Raw genomic sequence first — 18,681 nt, forward strand, 5'->3', positions numbered from 1 at the left:
ATTCCATGAGAATTCAAGCTAATTTGAGAAAACTTTTTGGGCATCTTGAAGAGTTTGTGGCGTCTTTCTCTACAGGTAAGAGCGAATAATGCCATGGAAATACAAAGCAATTGAAATATGACTCTTACTGGCATAACTGTTTTTGGGGAAAGCAACAGGGCTGCATCCTGCCTGTGAACGCTTCATCCTTTCGTGCCTACATGGTCATTCCCAGAGAAGAGAAAAAGAAAAGGTTTGGCTTGTCGACTACAATCCTCAGGCCTTACATTTAGGATCTGACAGGAATGCTGGAAATCAGCTTTGCTGTAGTCAGTTCTTCATCAGTCTCAGATATTCAGAGCAAAACTTTGAAATAAAATGCATTCAAACTGACTACGGTCTGACAGAGTTGTTGCTTTTCAGAACAAAAGGAAGGCCTATGCAACTCTCCCCCTTCCTCTTTGGACAAGTAAGGCTGATTAAGAACATGCCATTCAAAGCTTGGCCCACAAGGGATGGATGAAATAAAGGTTCCTCACCCCTTTGATCTGGAAAAGGGGGCATTTCCTTTTCGTGTGTAATAGAACCATAGAACTGCAGCGTTGGAAGGGATCCTGAGCATCATCTAGTCCAACCCTTTGAAATGCAGAAATATGCAGCTGCCCCAAACAGGGATTGAACCTGCAACCTTGGCATTATTAGCACCAGGCTCTAACCAGCTGAGCTATCAAGGCTCTAAAGCAATGGAGGCAATCTAGCTATGCAAACTGCAATGCTCATTCCCATTTCACTAGGAGAAGAGACTCCAGTAGGTTTAGGACACGTTATTATTTGAACGGGGGTTGGAATGGATAAAACTGACCAACTAAACGAAATATAGTTGAGTACCACTGCATTCTGAAGTCGAGTGCTAAAACATTTCACAAACTCAAATGGGGCAAATCATCTCATGTACTAATTAATCTGAACATGCTAACATGTAGCAGCATAGAAGTTTGTACCAAATTAGCATGTTGAATGTAGAAATAATTGTTTCTCAAACACAATAAATTATCTTGCGCAATAACTACTGGGGTGCCATTCCATTGTGTAAGGAAGGTGTTGAGATGTATAGCTCTGAGCATCCCTTTCACCAGCTGACACAATCACTCATAAAAGATACTGGCTTCCACAAGACTGACTGAAAACCAGCAACATACATTAGCATATAAAGTATCACTGAGCTGAACTAAAGATGTATATTGAATTTTTGAAACAACATTGAATTATCTGACAAGCAGAACCAATAATCAAAATGTTGCTCTGTTTTTTTTGTTTTTGTTTTAAATGCAGAGTTTGGGTTTATACAGTTTATACAGTGGTTCTTTTCGGCGTGTTCATGACAGGCTTTGAAATAGCCACATCATAATTGCCTTCCTTCCACCTCTGCTCATATTAAATAAATAGGATGACTTAAGTCACAGTACTCGCTGAATGAGTTCAGTTGCAGCAGCTGCACAACTCTCTTGCCAGTGAGATGAAGAAACACTGAACACTGGATTGAACAGTAATTTGGCAGTTTACTTCAAAGAGAAAATGAAACTTTGGAAGTTGTGTTTAGCAGTTTGTTTGAGGTAGTCAAGGCAAAACAAACAGCTTTAAGCTGAAGCTTCTTTCTGCTTTTAGTTCCTTTCATTAAAAGTGAATGTATCCTATTCCTGAAGAACTATTATCAAATTTGTGAATACTTTCAGTAAACTCATTAACGGACTGTGGAGCTTACTTTTTACATTTAATTAGTTCTCAACAGCATGCCAGACACGGTCCAAAAGTGATGGGGTCCTTGCCTGGCTGGCTGACACTGTATGTACTTAGACCCAAAGCAAACCTTCAAAAGAAATGTGTGGTAGGACTGTACCACTTTAAGCTGTATTGCACGGAATGGATTGTCATGCAAGAAGCTTCCCACATGTAGGGCACTGGCTTATTGGAAAGATTCTAGTCTAATCTTCCCTCTAATGTATTGGCTTCTTTATTGTTGGACAAGAGTCATATATGAAACTCTCTCTCGGCATTGTAAAGTGGTGCAATCTCCATGAGACTATTACGCTTGTCTTCTGAAGGCTTTTAACTGGCTCTAGATTGGTGAAGATGGCAGGAAAGATCAAAGAAGCCGACAAAGGGCAGTGGATGTGTACAACAGAAAAATATTCCAGGTTTAAAGTGGGCTAAAATTGGTTTTAAAGTGACACTTGCTCATAAGCCTGCTCTGAGCAGGAAAACAAGAGGCCCAAAGCAGAAGACTTCTCTGGAGCACAAACCTCTATTGAACAAATCTTCTTCTTTTTAATAAATAAAATCCCTCGAAACAAACAGAAGAATCGCAAATTAGCAAAGATGTGCAAGAGTGACATTTGTGGACTGTGCCTTGGATGTGTAAAAGGAGATTAGAAGGGAGCTTGATACAAATTGTTGTTACAGCCTACAACCTCGCATGTTCTTACAACAGTGTTCATGTGTCATGATGCTTCATGCTAATAAGGGAAAGGGACCCCTGACCATTAGGTCCAGTTGTGGCCTACTCTGGGGTTGTGGCACTCATCTTGCTTTATTGGCCGAGGGAGCCGGCATACAGCTTCCGGGTCATGTGGCCAGCATGACCAAGCCGCCTCTGGCGAACCAGAGCAGCACACAGAAATGCCATTTACCTTCCTGCCGGAGTGGTACCTATTTATCTACTTGCACTTTGACGTGCTTTAGAACTGCTAGGTTGGCAGGAGGTATATCTTTAAGCTACAAACTTGTTACAGTTGCTGGAACGCTTTTGCCCTTTGGACTAAAAATCAACACGCTTAAGAACTTCAAGTAAACTTACTTGAAAACAAAACGAGTTATGATCTACATTTATCTACAAAACCTATACAATTTATGTTTAATTGTCAAGACTGTGACAGAAGTTAAGACCTACTTGAAGTACCAGCAAACATATTCAACCGAGAGGAAATCTTGCCAAACATAGTATGATGTAAATGCAAAAGGGAATATGACACGCAGTTTCAATTAAAGCAATAATGAGAGATGTAAATCTTTTGAATGCATGTTAAACAAAAAGGATAGGCAGCGAAATCATAGCAGGCAGGCTTCACGTGCAAAGAAGTAGGAGAAAGCACCATGTGAAACAGATCTCCCCTTCCTTAGGCCAGTCTTCCCTTCAGATGTTTAGGGAGACAACTCCTATCCTCCCTGACCATGGACCAAACAAGCTGGGATGGATGGCAGCTGTAGTCCTAGGCACCTGGAGGCCACCAAGTTGAGGAAGGCTGCTTAAAACCGCCAGGGGTTTTATTTATTTATATTATGACTTCTATCAGAGGTCAATGTTCAGAGAACTGTGACTTGACTTATGTACATCCCATTACTGCTAGAGCACATTTTGTGATTAAAGCTGCACTCCTACGCCTGAGATGACGCCACACTGAATATTTTGATAATATTGCATCTGAGTAAACATGCATAGGATTTGGCTGCAATTTTAACAAGGTGAGGAGCTAGGTCTTGAGCCTACTGAGAACAACAATCTTTCTTCTTCTTCTTCTTCTTCTTCTTCTTCTTCTTCTTCTTCCAAAAGTTACAATACAGCATTGTCTTCTGCCATAGTATCACAGAATGATCACCTCAATCCCACATCATGGCCATGTTGGCTCGCCAAATACCCTCAATAGTAACCCTATTTCTGACAGCTCAAAACACATCTTATACATTATCTAAATGATCCTTTGTCACAGCACCGTAAAATTAAGTCAATATCACCACCATTGTTCAATAGGGTGGCTCCAGATGATCAAAGCACTTCAAAAGTAAGAGAATGGCCAATCACCAGAATGGCCAACCATCAAGGATGGTGGAAACCATAGTCCAGCAATACCTGGAGGGCTTCAAGCTCCCCATGAGTGACCCAAGGCCACCTAGTGAGTTCATCACATTGGTTAGGTTCTAACTGGGGATCTCCTCATCCATACCTTGGTCTCTGGAACCACACAGCTCACAGCTAGGAAGGTATACTTTTAATCATTATGCACAATTTGAACTTGATTGACTGATTAGATCTGGATACCGCCCTTCATCCGAAGATCACAGGGCAGTTCACAACATATGGAACCATTTCCTTTGACCTTGAATACAAGTCTCCTGTCTTGTCTTCTTGATCTTAGTCGTATCTTGAGACATATATGTTGGAGGAGTTCCTCAGTAGTCAAGGGCAGACTCTGCATATGCTCAGAGGCACTCTCCTTTATCATTGCCTCACATGCCCTCAGCAGTACTTGTATGGTATTTGTATAAAACTTTGGCTGTGGGGGTGGCATTGCTCATGTTCTTATGTGATCCCATTTAAGTGTGGTAAAGAACTGTTCTAAATGTGTGATTTCCCACCCCGCCTTCCTGTGTGCATTTTAAAAACCGTGTGGTATTTGAGCTTTTTCAGAATAAATCATCCATTCACTCAGGGTGGGGCTTTTGGGGGGTTTTTTTGGATCTAATAAAACATTAAATAAAATGTGTTTGAGTTTGCTTAACATATGGTACACATTTTCTTGAGAAGAAACAAAACACCAGAACAGCTCAGTGTTTTCATTTTCAGGCATTCAGAAAATAAGTGCTGTGTTTTATGAATCTGGAAATTTTGTGGATCTTATGGACTGAAAGGTATCACCTACCTAGGGAGGCTAAAGTAATAGCAAAACTCACACCTCTGTGCAAGAAGTCAAACAGTTGGTTATGTAACAGTGGGGTGGTGATGAAAGGCCCCAGGGAATATCAGCCAAAGGTCTTAGTTTGGGTTGGGACATCACCTTGGTTAGGCTGCAACTTTCACAGTATCACATTGCTCTACTTAAGGGGGAAAGCTATGATTCCAGAAGTTACTACATTTCTAAAGTATTAACAAGTATTAATATTGGCACAAGTGGCTTCTCTGCTGCCTACTGAGTATCCAGCTCTTTTAAAAGTCTCAAAATTATTTTTTTAAATTGTATTAGCTATATATAAAGGTATTGTATATGAAATGAAACTCAGTAAATATATAAAAGACACTGAATCCCGCCCCCATCCTTATCTAAGGGAAGGAGTACATATTCAAAATAATCAGGTAATGCAGTTTGTCTGGGACTGCACCACTTCATAATGCATGATATTTGAATGTTTCTCCATGACAGGGGGGAACCCAAGCATAACACACACACACACACGACTCCTTGCCTATAGAAACTAGATTGCCCAGGATTAGAGCATAAACTTGGAGATTTTTTTATTCAGTCATGCAATTCCCCCACCTGCTTTCCGAAGGGGTATGACCCAAGGGCTGCACCATGTGATTTGTCTGAACATGTAGCCTGTCTCCAAGAAAACGTATTATTTTAGTGACTGCTGGTCTTTTCTTTCTAAAACCAGATCACCCACCTGGAAAATCCTCTGTTTGTAGTTAAGCACTTACAGTTTATATAATTCATAACTGCCAAAGAGAAGCAGCCAAGCAAACCTTAGGAAGCAATATGCTACATAACAGCAGCATTCTTGCGATCACGTGAGTTGGAGAGGAATAAAAGTCATCACTCAACACCATGGCATAGCTGTGGTCAGAAAACACTTGCTACTTGACTATTCTGCCAGTGTAAAGAATCCTTCATTGCCTCTGCCAATGAGCTCCTTCTCCTGAAAGAAAATATATTGGTGGCTGAAGGTCTTCTATCATGAGATGACAGATGTGTTGCACAGTATGTTTCACAATATGCATCCCTCCTCAAGAAATGAAGGAGGGAGCCTCCATAATACCCTTGGAATACCCCCCCCCCAACAATATGACCTAGGCAGCCAAAGAACAGTTGCAGAGTTTTACCATAAGAACCTAGGCTTCTACATTTGCTACTGGTGTTGAGTTGGGGATTGTGCTATTTATGTTTTTCATATGGCCTTCCCCCAAAAGGCTCAGATTATTTCTAAGCAGCCAATCTGTACCAGTATATATTCATTATTAACTATTCACTAGCTCTCAAACTATGTTATCAGTGAAGATAAGCACCTAGAATAGCAGGGTGGTTGGCAGGAAAGAAAGAGAGCCATTTCACTTCTCCTAGAGGTAATGAGTCCTGTCTCTCTGTCTTTCTTAGCCACTCTGGGGTAACTGATCTGACAAGAGCATAGGTCAGGGGTGAATTACAACTCTCATCAGCCACAGCAAGCATTGGATGATGGCAGTTGTCATTCAGCAATATCTGGAGGGCAAAAGATTCCCCACACCTCTCATAGGACAGTAAGAGACAGGAATGAATGAATGAATGAATGAATGAATGAATCAAACAAACAAACAAACAAACAAACAGTTCCTTACATGGACAGTTCCTAAACAAATTCAGAATTAAATGCCCATGTATATAAGATCATAGTAGGCAAGGGTATGATCCACCCTCACAACCTGCAGAATGCTCTTGGTGGAGGTAGCTTGTACTTCTTTGCAAAGCATGGAAGGCAATGTTTGGGTGCCTGGTTGGGGTACTGTGAGAGATCTACAGACTCCAAATATGGATTCCCATCTAACAAAGAGCTGTTGTGCAGGAGGGAGCAGATCAGGTACTGGAAACCTGTGTCGTCCCCCCAATGTTCTTGCACTACAACTCCATTCACCCTTGACCATTTGCCATGCTAGGTGGAGCAGATGGGAGTTGGGAATCCAACAGCATATGGAGGGGTCACAATTTCCTGACCCGTGAACAGAACATGGCCCAGTTCTTTCCCAGTACAGTGGTACCTCGGGTTATAGACGCTTCAGGTTACAGACTCCACTAACCCAGAAATAGTACCTTGGGTTAAAAACTCTGCTTCAGGATGAGAACAGAAATCGTGCAGCGGCAGCAGGAGGCCCCATTAGCTAAAGTGGTACCTCAGGTTAAGAACAGTTTCAAGTTAAGAAACTGTTCTGAAGGCGAGAGTTAAATAAATTACTTATGCTCTCATGTTATAAGTCCCCTTCTTGGAAAAGGACAGGGTATCAATTTAACTCTCACCTTCAGTCAGACATATCATACTGTTCTTCAATGCTTCTCACAGGGTACAGCTGGGGGGGTGACTTTAACAATTTCAGCTAAAATTCCACAGTTGCAGAGAATTTAAAATAGACATTCACTAAAATAAAAACCTGAAAAATATTCTTAATCACGTTCTTAATCATGCGCTACAACCCCTTGTCAACCAATATTATTTCCATCTATATACACGGGAACCTAAAGTCAAGATGCATTACTTGCTCAAGGTCAAAATAAGCAGAGACGCCATAGAAAATCCTTGGCTGGTCACTATAGGAGGAACTGAGGCTTCATCGGAGAAGAACCAACAAGCAAGTAAACTTGAGAGTGAAATGGTGGCTCAGAATTATAACCAATAAAAGTCATACACTGTTTATTGGCTCAATTAAAACAGGATTGAAATAAAGCCCAGTGAAATGTTTTAGGATCAAAGTATAATTTTAAGAAGTGGCCTGTTGGAGAATAAATTATGTCCCAACCAGCTGCAAGTATCATAGAATCCTGGCCTCCTTCCCGTCCCACTACAAAAAAAGGAGAAAAACCCTACATAGCTCCCATACTTTGTTTGTTTGTAGCAGATTTGGTTATTTAGATACATATTAATTTCAGTTAATAGCTTACTTTTTCTGCATTCACTTCGGACTTGATCTTTTGTTCCTGCCTAAGACATTACTGATTGTCCACTTCTGCTATGGCTGAAGTTGTGTTGTGCAAGCTTTGAGTAGGGCTGCAGACATTAACTTTAAAACACGCCGCCACCAAATAGTCATTATTAGCAGAAGTACCAGCTTGGAATTTACAGTCTGCATTGCAGCGTTTATGCTACTAATGTAGGGGTAAAGATCCTTGTTTTTTCTCGATATTTACTCCAGACAGTTTATATATTGCTTGATTGTAGAAACGACAACCCTGCTTCCAACACTTCAGTTTTTTTGCTAATGTACCCTGCAGCAAATCAGCGCTGCAAATATATTGCTGGTTAACAATAGAATTTTTGTCTCCTCTGTTAGCATATGTATGAGGCTTTCTGTAAGAGTTACCCCATCGGTTGAGAAATTCAGCACTACTTCATTAGACAGCTAAAATATTGTTCCTGATGAAGAGCTATCAGGAACCTACCACACTTCTTGTCTACTGATGCCCATTTTTGCATTTGTGTTTCCATTACCACATTTTTTCTTTACTGAATAGCCCAGCTCAGGCAGCCCCATTCTAAACTATTGCAAATAATTCTGCCCCATGAAAGGAGACAAATCCTTCAATTGTTTCTATGGTTCTGCAAAATGATTCATTGTGTAAAAAGAAAAGCTGTATCTTCCAACGTGTCCTTTCCTAATAAGGAAAATAAATAACTGAAATTGCAGAACATCTCATCAATGCTGGAACACTGGCACAGTCACTTAATATTCTTATCAAAATTTCACTCTCTTCCTTTTAAGCAAGTTTACTCAGTGCCTTTCAACTTTGTTTACATGCCTTTTCTATCTCCCTTATCCCCTCTTTCCACTTCCTATTTCCAACTGCTCAAATCATGTTAACTATCTGTTCTTTGCCACGGCAGCTGCACGCTCACCTTTGTACTTTTCTGAGACTGTGCCTGATTATCAAGGTTCACTTCTTTGTAGCTACCATTTACCTCTGTTGGCCTCTTTGGCAATGTTCTGCTTGTACAAGAACTCTCTACCCACTTTGGTATCTTTCCACTTAGATAAAAGGACTGGAAAAAAGGGCTTAGAAAATGATCCTAGCCCTCATTTCCCGTGTTTGGTGATTCTGCTATATACATTCGTTGCAGATTGTGAAATCAAATTGTCGCTGTTGCTACAAAGACAAGCCACTAGTCTCTTGTGTGCTGTTGCTTAACACCAGAGCAGTACACAACAAGACCTCACTCATCCTGGGTGCTGATCTGGGTGTGTTTTTCTGAGACTTGGGTGAGTGCGCTGCGCTTACTCAGATACTTTTGAGCAACACCAAGAGAGGTTGCAAGGGCCAGTATGGGAGTGGAGTGTAGCTGAGATCCATCAACTTCCATCTCCATCACCAGGAAACCCCTATCTTGAAGCTGGCTGTGAGGGCCTGCACCTGGTGATTGGCCAAAGACCTCCATGCGCATTTGCGCGCACGCGCACGCGCGCGCGCGCGCACACACACACACACACACAGGTTGGGAGCCTCAATGGTGCCCCTCTGGAGGCTTCACCCAGGGCAAAAAAACCCAGCTAGCCCTCCAATAGCTACAGCACTGCTAGGGAGGGCTGTTACTAGTGTACCATCTACCCTGATGCCCAGTAGCTTCTCTGACTGAGCTGGTGGAAGTAATCTCAGGAGTGTGCTGGAGGAATTAAGAATGATAGCTCTGGTTGATTTCAACATCCATGTTCTGGCTCAAGACTTCATGGCCTCTATGACAACCATGGGGCTGTCTCAAGTTGTCATCTGTCCTTGACTTGGTCTGGAAATGGGATGGTGGTGGATAGGAAAAATTGGATAGTCAACTTAAGGTTCTACTTTCCTTTATCTTTCACTTTATATAGAGTTGTTACAGAAACAAGTTCTACCCAGTAATACAGAATCACAGTATTCATCTAATGGACAATACATGGTTTTCACTTATCCATCAGTGATATTGATGTGAACAGTCCCCTTCCCCATTTTCCCTTCATATAATTTCAATCAATTGGGCTGTTTCCAGTGTCTATAAAGTTTTAACATAGTCTGAGCCCTCTAGCACCTGACAAGACCAATCTTGAGATCAACCGACAAGTAAAAGAATAGAATGTCTCAGAGAAATTTGATACCTACTGTCTAAACCGCTAAAACAGGCAGCAAGAGGATGCATTATAACATAAGCATGATGATTTAACTTATTATATCCATAACCTGCAACCAATCACGTTTCCTTTAATAAGAAGATGTGGCAAATGTTCTCTATGATTAGCAACCAAATTTTTCAAAAGATGCATCACTGTTGTGTGAGAACACATTTATTTAATTGGAATAGACACAGACAAGTTAGGCTGAAGACTGTAAACACCCAATGGTCAAAAAAATAACTTAAGTTAGAATAATAAACATTCAACTGGCAAACTCAATGTGCCATTGAATCATATTTCTCTTGCAATTATCACTTCTGTTTTCATTTTGCACTTTGGAATGAAATGGAATCAGTATTTTCTAAACAGACTTCACTCTATTTCTAGACAACAACATATTCAAGCCTCCATTTTCTTGTGTTTGAATTTATTTCAAAATAAATATTAAAGAATGTGGAAATGATAGTGGAACTTATCCTTATTCTTTTAATAATATTCACAAATTATTTATATTTGATTTTCAGTTTGGGACCAATTATCTTCTATTTAAGATGCTTTGGGGACTTGTCCTAGATTAAATGTCTTCAGAGATATAAAGGTGGAGCTACAGAAGGGAGATCTTAGCGATTGTGTACATTCAGGCAGAGATCCCTTTTTGACTAGTGTCTGTCAAAAGTTTTAGCTGTCAAACTTTCCTTCGGTTTCTAGTTTCAGAAGCCACATTTAGGTCTGGCAATTTTGCTTAGCAATACTGCCCTTTTTAGAGATCCATTCTATTAAATTTAACAGAAGTTTAAAAATATTTCTCACACGCACAGTGGGGAAAGCTAATGCCTTGCATGCTGCTAAGATGAAGGCCAAGCAAAAGTGCATTCATCTGAAGAACAAATGACACAATACAATATAGCCATGTCTGTGTAATGAAGCACTAATGGTGTATTCTTCCTAGCAGGGGTGACAGGCATCAGAGAAGCGACCGGAGTGAAGCAAGTGCTTAACTGTTTACAGCCCTAAACTTTCCCCTCCCTCACCAATGCTTGTAACCCCACCTGTGTTCTGGACTTACTTTGCAGCACTGAAGGAGGCCACAGGGCCATCATTACACATGGCTGAAGAGTAATGTGTAGTTTGCCCTCTAGTGAACTTGTGAGACATGAGCACAAAGTTAGAGAGTTGCCTCATCTAAAAACAAGGCAAACATGAAGAACCAAGATACCACCCAACAGGAAATAATGAGAAACAGCCTTGTGTTTTTAATTAAAAACACAACAATTTTTTTTCATGTCTCATTCATTTGTTTGTTATAGAATCAAAACACAAGAGTTTTCCTTTTAATGAAAAACAGCAGCCATTTAAACCTGCATTTCTCTCACTCAAAACAGACTTGCAAAGGCCCAGGAAATTGCCTTTTGTAATTGTGCCAAGGCAAATTGTGAACCTTTAGAAAATGTGTTATCAAGACAATAATATTTGGTACACTTAGGGGGGAAAGTACTAAGGATGTGCTTTAATTATCATGGCTGTTAATTAGCTGAACTGGAATGGGCTACTATTCTCTCTCTCTCTCTCTCTCTCTCTCTCTCTCTCTCTCTCTCTCTGTATGAGACACACAGTCCATTCTACCATTTCAGGATTCTTCAACTTATTCCCATATCATCCTGCTATATGTATATTTTTAGCTGTGTATCGCTGAGTGATAGACATCAGATGAACTCTCCAGTGATGCATTATGTGAATCAGCAGTTAGAAACTATAGTAGGGAGGGAGAAGGCAGCTAATAGAAGAGCATCTCCCCCAAAATTTGTTTCAAATCCCCATTTTTGTTTTTATTCTCCTCTGCTGAACATACAAAGTATTTGTCATGGTATTAAGGAACACTTTTTACATGTGCTGATTTACTGACCGATTAGGTGGCATAGGACGCGGTGGCACTGTGGGTTAAACCACAAAGCCTAGGACTTGCCAATCAGAAGATCGGTGGTTCAAATCCCCATGATGGGGTGAGCTCCCGTTGCTCGGTCCCTGCTCCTGCCAACTTAGCAGTTCGAAAGCATGTCAAAGTACAAGTAGATAAATAGGTACCACTCTGGCGGGAAGGTAAACGGCGTTTCTGTGCGCTGCTCTGGTTCGCCAGAAGCAGCTTAGTCATGCTGGCCACATGACCCGGAAGCTGTATGCCGGCTCCCTCGGCCAATAAAGCGAGATGAGTGCCGCAACCCCAGAGTTGGTCATGACTGGACCTAATAGTCAGGGGTCCCTTTACCTTTACCTAGGTGGCATGTAGATGTACATAGGAAACAACAGTGTGCTGGAAGTACACCCAGTGAGCTGTTGACTAGTGTACCTATTCCCCTCCAGGAGGGAGCATGGAGAAAATGGGTTGTATCCAGTGTCAAATCATACTCAGAGCGTACCCATTAACACTAATAGACACGGCTGGCTTAGGCCCATTAGTTTCAGTGAGTCTACCATGAGTTGGAGTAGAACACAATGGGTTTGTGGGTATCACATGACTGTTCACATGCAGTTCAACCCATTTCCAGAATGTTGTGTAACTCCTCCAATAAATGGTTGATCAGATCGTCAATGGCAGCCAACCTACACCCTCCCCAGTCAACCACAGCAAACCCCACAAAGCCACTGACTGATAAAAGCAGCTGGGCTCAATCCATCGGAACACATCACAGCAACTTCTCATTTGTTGTACATGCATATAACCTTATTATCAGCCCTGCTACTTAACTCCCATTTGTTATAAAAACGTGTGGACATTTATGTATAACTAAGAATGACAGAAGGAATTATGAGTTATAGGTAGCAGATAAAGATCAGAAAGATGAATGGAATGGGGAAATGGGAAGCCTGCATAAAAATTAAAGTCTTGGCAGAATTTTTGGCAACTGTTAAAGGACACCTAGGATTTATTATGTACTACCTTTCAGCCTGTTCTTTCTCCAAGGATCTCAGGGTGGCATACAACTTTATACCATCCCATCATATTATCATGTTAACTTACTGAGATAGGTTACGTTGAGAAATAGTGATAACTACACAGCTGAATGGGTATTTGAACCAAGTTCTCTCAAGTCCTAGTGTGATACTTTAAACCCCACATAATTCTAGCCCCCTTGCTGTACAAAATGCAAGGATAATAGACTATATGAAGTAGAAGGTAATGAATGATAAACATGAAAGTATAAAAATCAGGAATCAGAGAGTTGGTTAATTTCCTTAAACAATGAACCGCTCCCTCAGAAAACATTTTCTCTCTTTTAAATATGCAAACAGCCACAGCATTACTCATGGAAAAATAATCTTTCAGATTATCTGATAACTGTTCTTGCAATATAACTATGCAAAGTATACAGAGTTAAGAATGAACAGCAAATATTTTGGCATTGGACCAAAAACTGAAAACTTTACATGTGGGGTTGTAAAGAAAGAAACTTTTTATTCCTCATAACAAGCAAAGGATCCATGGCTAAATATCATGGCTCTAAGAATAAGTATTTCTTTATTCTCTTTTACACTGCAGTATTTCTTGTGTTGCCCAATTCTACATGTCTAATCAGATGTCTAAGTTCAATGTCTTTCCCCCCACTGGTAAGTGTGCACAGTACAACTGCAGCCCTAAAAGCTCAGGATGATATTTCATATGCCCCTTTAAATAAACGTTTTGTTTTTCATCTATATAGCACTTGAAACCCACAAGTCACTTCATCAGGAGTAGGATGCGTGGGGGAAAAGCAGTGTTCCAGTACTTACCTTTTGCATTCTCAAGTCATACTCACTCCTATTTATTCAGCATGTTTTAGCATTATGACCATGAGCAACCCTGGTGTTTAGACTTGAATGTTCCCTTTCCACTTCCCCACCCTTCAAGGGAGAAAAGAGTTTAAAACTTCTGTGAGTTTTTGTTCAAAACTGATGGTCAGAAGCTTTAAACTTCTTTCCCCCATGCATCAAGGAAGGGAAGGCCTCTCACCTGTTGATCCTTGTAACGCTAAATCATGGTTTAACACTACATCTGAATATAACATGTCTCATTTGAAGAAGCACTTAATATACAAGAGAAGAGGGCAAGAGAATGTCATATAGTTAATATGATTTTATCTCTACTTAAAAGTTTTATTTGGTGTGTAAAGGCATCAACCTTTTTAGGCACATCCAACTGGTGCTCGATCACCAATGCGTGGATCCTTTTGGAGGCAGAATGGGGGAGTAATAGGGGGTGTAAGGGGGTTGGCTGCACTTATACATGCTCTGCCAATACGCATGGAGGTCAAAAACAGAAGCCCTGTGTGAAATGTTTGCCACCTGTATAGGTTTTCTGAAAATGGTTAAATTGCCCACCTGAATAAATACCTAAAAACATATATTACAAATAGTATTGCCATTTACAAATAAATATGTATCATTTGACAGCATAAGGTAGCTGAAATACTGGGTTGAAAGAGACAAAACTACATAAAAACCTGTCCCCAGGGTACAGACAGTTTAATTCTTTTTCTATGAACAAAAACAAATATAAAGCACACTGAAAATTCAGCCAAAAATGTGGTTGCGTCTTCAAGCAAGAAATTGTTTTCCAGTATACGTACAGTCTCCCTGCCCAAGGGCAGAAATCTATCAAGCAACAACATTTTACCTGTTCCTGTGTCTCCAGATCTCTGTGCTGTAACTTCTTTTGAACAGAGCGAACCTGATTGCAGTAGGTTTCAATTTCATCCTGCAAGCCCTGAAAAAATATCAAAACAAAGCAGATATGAACATTCTTAAGATCAGAAAGAAACAAAATGGAATGAATGCAACATCTGAAAGCTTAACTCATGGGTCTTCTGCATTCCGCAATGACAAACAGGGTGGTGGCCTCCATTAGCTTTCTTTTCATTAATTCCTTTCTACAGCAGCACTGATAGCAGTTGTATTTGTTAAAACAAGGCACACTAGTGTCCTTTAGGACTGCTGGCAAGTCATGGGAGCAACAACAACAGGCTTCCAGGAGCCTGCAAAGGAGCCTGCTCATTGCTCATTTATATGATCCATGGCTCTGACCTGGTCTCATTTCCCTGTGGGGAGTGGAATGGTAAATTCTGTTCCATGTCCTCATCAGCTGTATTGCAAGTTCCTTCCATTGCTTCTAGTTCAAGCATTCATTTTGTATGCACAGAGTTGGGTCTCTGCGTGGGTATTGCTCTGGGTTTGCCTCCCTCCAGTCAGAGGGCAACACCAAGAACATCAACTCTCTCATACACAAAAGGTAGGCTCTCTCCAACAATCCAGTGTAACGAGAATCAGAAATTCAACACTTAGGCACATGCCTTGCCTGCAGCACTTTCCTGGGTTCAGTCTCTAAGGCTGGGAGAATATTTCTATCAGAAACCCCTGAGAACTCCTACTAGCCTGTATGGAAAATACTGAGCTAGTTGGAGAAATGGTCCAACTAGATAGAAAGTGGATTCTAGGTTTTCAAAGTAAACAATCTTTTTCAGATGTAAGAGCGAAATGTGTCCTTGATAATCGATTGTGGGAAGCATTCAGTTAGATAAAGGTAAAGGGACCCCTGACCATTAGATCCAGTCGTGGCCGACTCTGGGGATGCGGCACTCATCTCGCTTTATTGGCCAAGGGAGCCGGCGTACAGCTTCCGGGTCATGTGGCCAGCATGACTAAGCCGCTTCTGGTGAACCAGAGCAGTGCACGGAAACACCATTTACCTTCCCGCCAGAGCGGTTCCTATTTATCTACTTGCACTTTGACGTGCTTTCAAACTGCTAGGTTGGCAGGAGCAGGGACTGAGCAACGGGAGCTCACCGTGTCGCGGGGATTCGAACTGCCGACCTTCTGATTGGCAAGTCCTAGGCTCTGTGGTTTAACCCACAGCGCCAGCTGTGTCAGTTAGATAGTTGTGTGCAATACACAATGAGACTTTCCTTCCCTCTCTTCCCCAGATTTGTTCCAGAGGGTTGGGAGGACACCCCCCCACCAGCAGATTTAGGGGGCACACCAGGGGAAGGGATGGAGGAAAATTCTGTTGCACAAAGAGAAATCCTTCTATGGATGTGCAACTTTGAATGCTGCTCCCTGAGATTAATAATAGAATGTGGAATTTGCAATGAATGTGCAGTTTGCAATGGACTGCATATCCTCTTTGAATTGGACTTAAACCTCTGAACATTACTATCTCATCACTATCTCTGAATTCTATCTCATTGCCCACAAAAAAATGTAGACGGGATAAACTAGAAAACATAGGACGTGATTCATTTGAGTGCTTGTGGCACACTTAGCACTTCCTTCTCAATGAGCAAAACTTTTAATCCTACTGGAAGCAACTAAAATAACTTGCAGTACAAAGATCTAACATCATCCCCTTTCTAACTCTTAGACAATTAACAGAGCAGAGTAGGCTTAAATCTTTTACAGGATAAAATGGCTATCCAGATAAGATAAGAGAAATACTTCTGATAGCCCTTGCATAATTGTTCTGAAGTGATTCCAAGAGTTAACTTGAAAGCATTAATGCTGTAAAGCTTTAACATATTATGATGCCAAAAACCTTAAATCGACACCGAGAGAGCTTCAGATGTTAACAATTCCATATTGTTATACATTACATACATACACAGCGTGCCATAATGGAAGTCCACCATAAAACACATGTTGCAACATTTGCTGCCAAAGGAACCAAGGTTAGGGCAGTTAAAAGAAAGGTCTGTAACGCTGTCTTTTGTCCCCACATCCCTTTCATTACATTGGGCAATGAGGTGAAAAGGCTCAGTTGTTGTACCATGCTCTTCTGAAGTTCTGGGTCCGCCAAATTCATACATGCTCCTACTTTTCAACAGCAGTATGACACTGTATCAGTAATTAACAGCATACAAATTACAGCATCTGAACTGTTTAATTATCTGTGTGCTTTGGGTTCCTCCACCCTCTACCAAGTGCTTCCAAAAAGCTAAATTATGGAGTAAAGAATGGGCTTCAAACTTGTTTGAAATTAATTGCCACAAGTTATGCATATTACAGGTCTGATGCAACTAATGAGAGCAGGCTGACTATGCTGAACTCCAGCAAAGTTGCCCCATCGTATGCCTTCAGACTATCCCCTGGGATCATTATCATTCTAAAAAGATAATATGCGTAAATGGGAAAGGAATGAACTTTACATTCCAACTTCCTGGGATTTCTAAATGGTGGCATGGTGTAACTTTTGGCATCGTTGTTGCTCTTCCAGTGGTGCGTTATGATCTGGATTATGGGAATTAAGACTAAGAGATGTGCCAAAAGTAGAACTGGGAATTAAAAGCTGTGGCAAGTATCAGCGGGAAAAGTGTACTTTAACTATACAGAAAGAAGTTTGTGTGCATTCTTATTTTAATTTGCCCAGAGAATAGTTCGGATTTGACAAGTCGTTTTGCTAATCGTTTTGCTAATAATATCCATATTAAAATACATCTTCAAAATAATATCACAATTCACAAATGAGGACACATATGGTTTAACAACTGACAGAAGAATTTTTACGCAGTCTGTTGACATGTCAATTTATTGGCAAATTCAGATTCAATTCAAAATGGCAGCCAGTGTTCAAACATCCACAAAGACTACTGGCCCCACCTTGGGAATCCCATGCAAAGTTTGGTGACGATATCTTGAGAGACGTCCAAACTCACAGAATACAAGCAAATGGGCAAACCATTTCCCCAAATATATAGATGGTACATTGGTCTTCAGAAAATAGGGTCCTACTTCACATGCAATAGCTTTGCATTTGAAAAAGGAAGGCAGTTGCTTTCCTATCTGGTCTCTTTAAGGTCACTGTTAGCTAGGAAATTTTCCCCATACATGAAAGAAAGGAGTGCATTTTATTAAAGAAGAGCTACTTGACAGACACTAGAAGACACCTGCAAGATGTAAATTAATCTGGGACATCAATTCTGCCCCAGGATAAAGATGCACTACCTACAATCTGGTCAGTTTTTCTCCAGTTTGGGAAAGTATGTCATTTACAGTTTCCATCGCTAAAGACCTAATCCCATAACTAAAGACCAGATATACTTTATAAATCAGATTCTTAATAAGAACTATTGGATGCATCACTGACATGCTACATTTTGCAAGCAATTTGAGTTAATGGGCTGGGGAAATACTCTATATTCAAGTGAGAGATTCGGGCTGTGGATATTAATCCAGAAACCTGCATGCCCTCTGCTGCAGTTAATATGCTAGCCTTCCTTTCTTCAAGCAGGATACATTTAAAAATGTAATAAGCAGCACTTGGCAGCTTTTTCTGGAAACACAATATAGCATCTTTTGAAAATTAAATGTAGAATTAAGGTTCAGAAGTCATGATTCAGCAAAAAAAGCTTACTGCACTAGTTTCAACTGCTCAATAATACACTAGGCATTTTTTTCAGAAAAAAACACCATTCAGGTTCAAACCTCTAAAACCCAAAGCCTACAGATTCCTGTTAAATGACTAGTTGGGATGGACCATACAGTGTCGCTTAAAAATAAAGTCTGATGGAATGATACCAGCACTATGGAATTATGAAAGTGACTGATGTGTTATCCTCAAGGGATAAATAATGACTAAAAGTTACACTGTGCAAGGAACAAGTATTAATCAGATTCTCTCAGCTGCAGAGATGACTTGCATCACTGCTATAAAGATAGCTTTTTATTTCAGCCAAGTTGGCTTTCAAATGACAAGCAAATATGTTTGCTGTTGAAGGTTTACACCATACCTGACCTTGGATGTGCTTTGTATTGGCCAGAGAACAAGGAAGTGCAATGTTTTGCTTTCTAGCACAGATATTCCATACTTT

The 18,681-nt window shown here is 40.7% G+C and overlaps 1 protein-coding gene and 1 long non-coding RNA gene across 10 annotated transcripts in view; one reads left to right on the plus strand and one right to left on the minus strand.

The window, feature by feature from the left end:
* The window catches only part of LOC308580234, a 75,183-nt gene that overhangs the window by 33,187 nt on the left and 23,315 nt on the right, over positions 1-18,681 (plus strand). The window lies entirely within an intron of this gene.
* The window catches only part of CEP112 (centrosomal protein 112), a 220,573-nt gene that overhangs the window by 8,673 nt on the left and 193,219 nt on the right, over positions 1-18,681 (minus strand). For all 5 annotated transcript variants that reach the window (XR_014004693.1, XM_081181284.1, XM_081181283.1 and 2 more), the window contains one exon: positions 14,499-14,588. Coding sequence is in view for 4 of the 5 variants with exons in the window: in XM_081181284.1 (XP_081037410.1) it covers positions 14,499-14,588 (90 nt within the window). In the remaining variant the exon portion in view is untranslated. The remainder of the gene's footprint in view (positions 1-14,498; positions 14,589-18,681) is intronic.

Source organism: Podarcis bocagei (assembly GCF_964188305.1).
Source record: "Podarcis bocagei genome assembly, chromosome: 2".
In the NCBI taxonomy this organism is placed as follows: domain Eukaryota; kingdom Metazoa; phylum Chordata; class Lepidosauria; order Squamata; family Lacertidae; genus Podarcis; species Podarcis bocagei.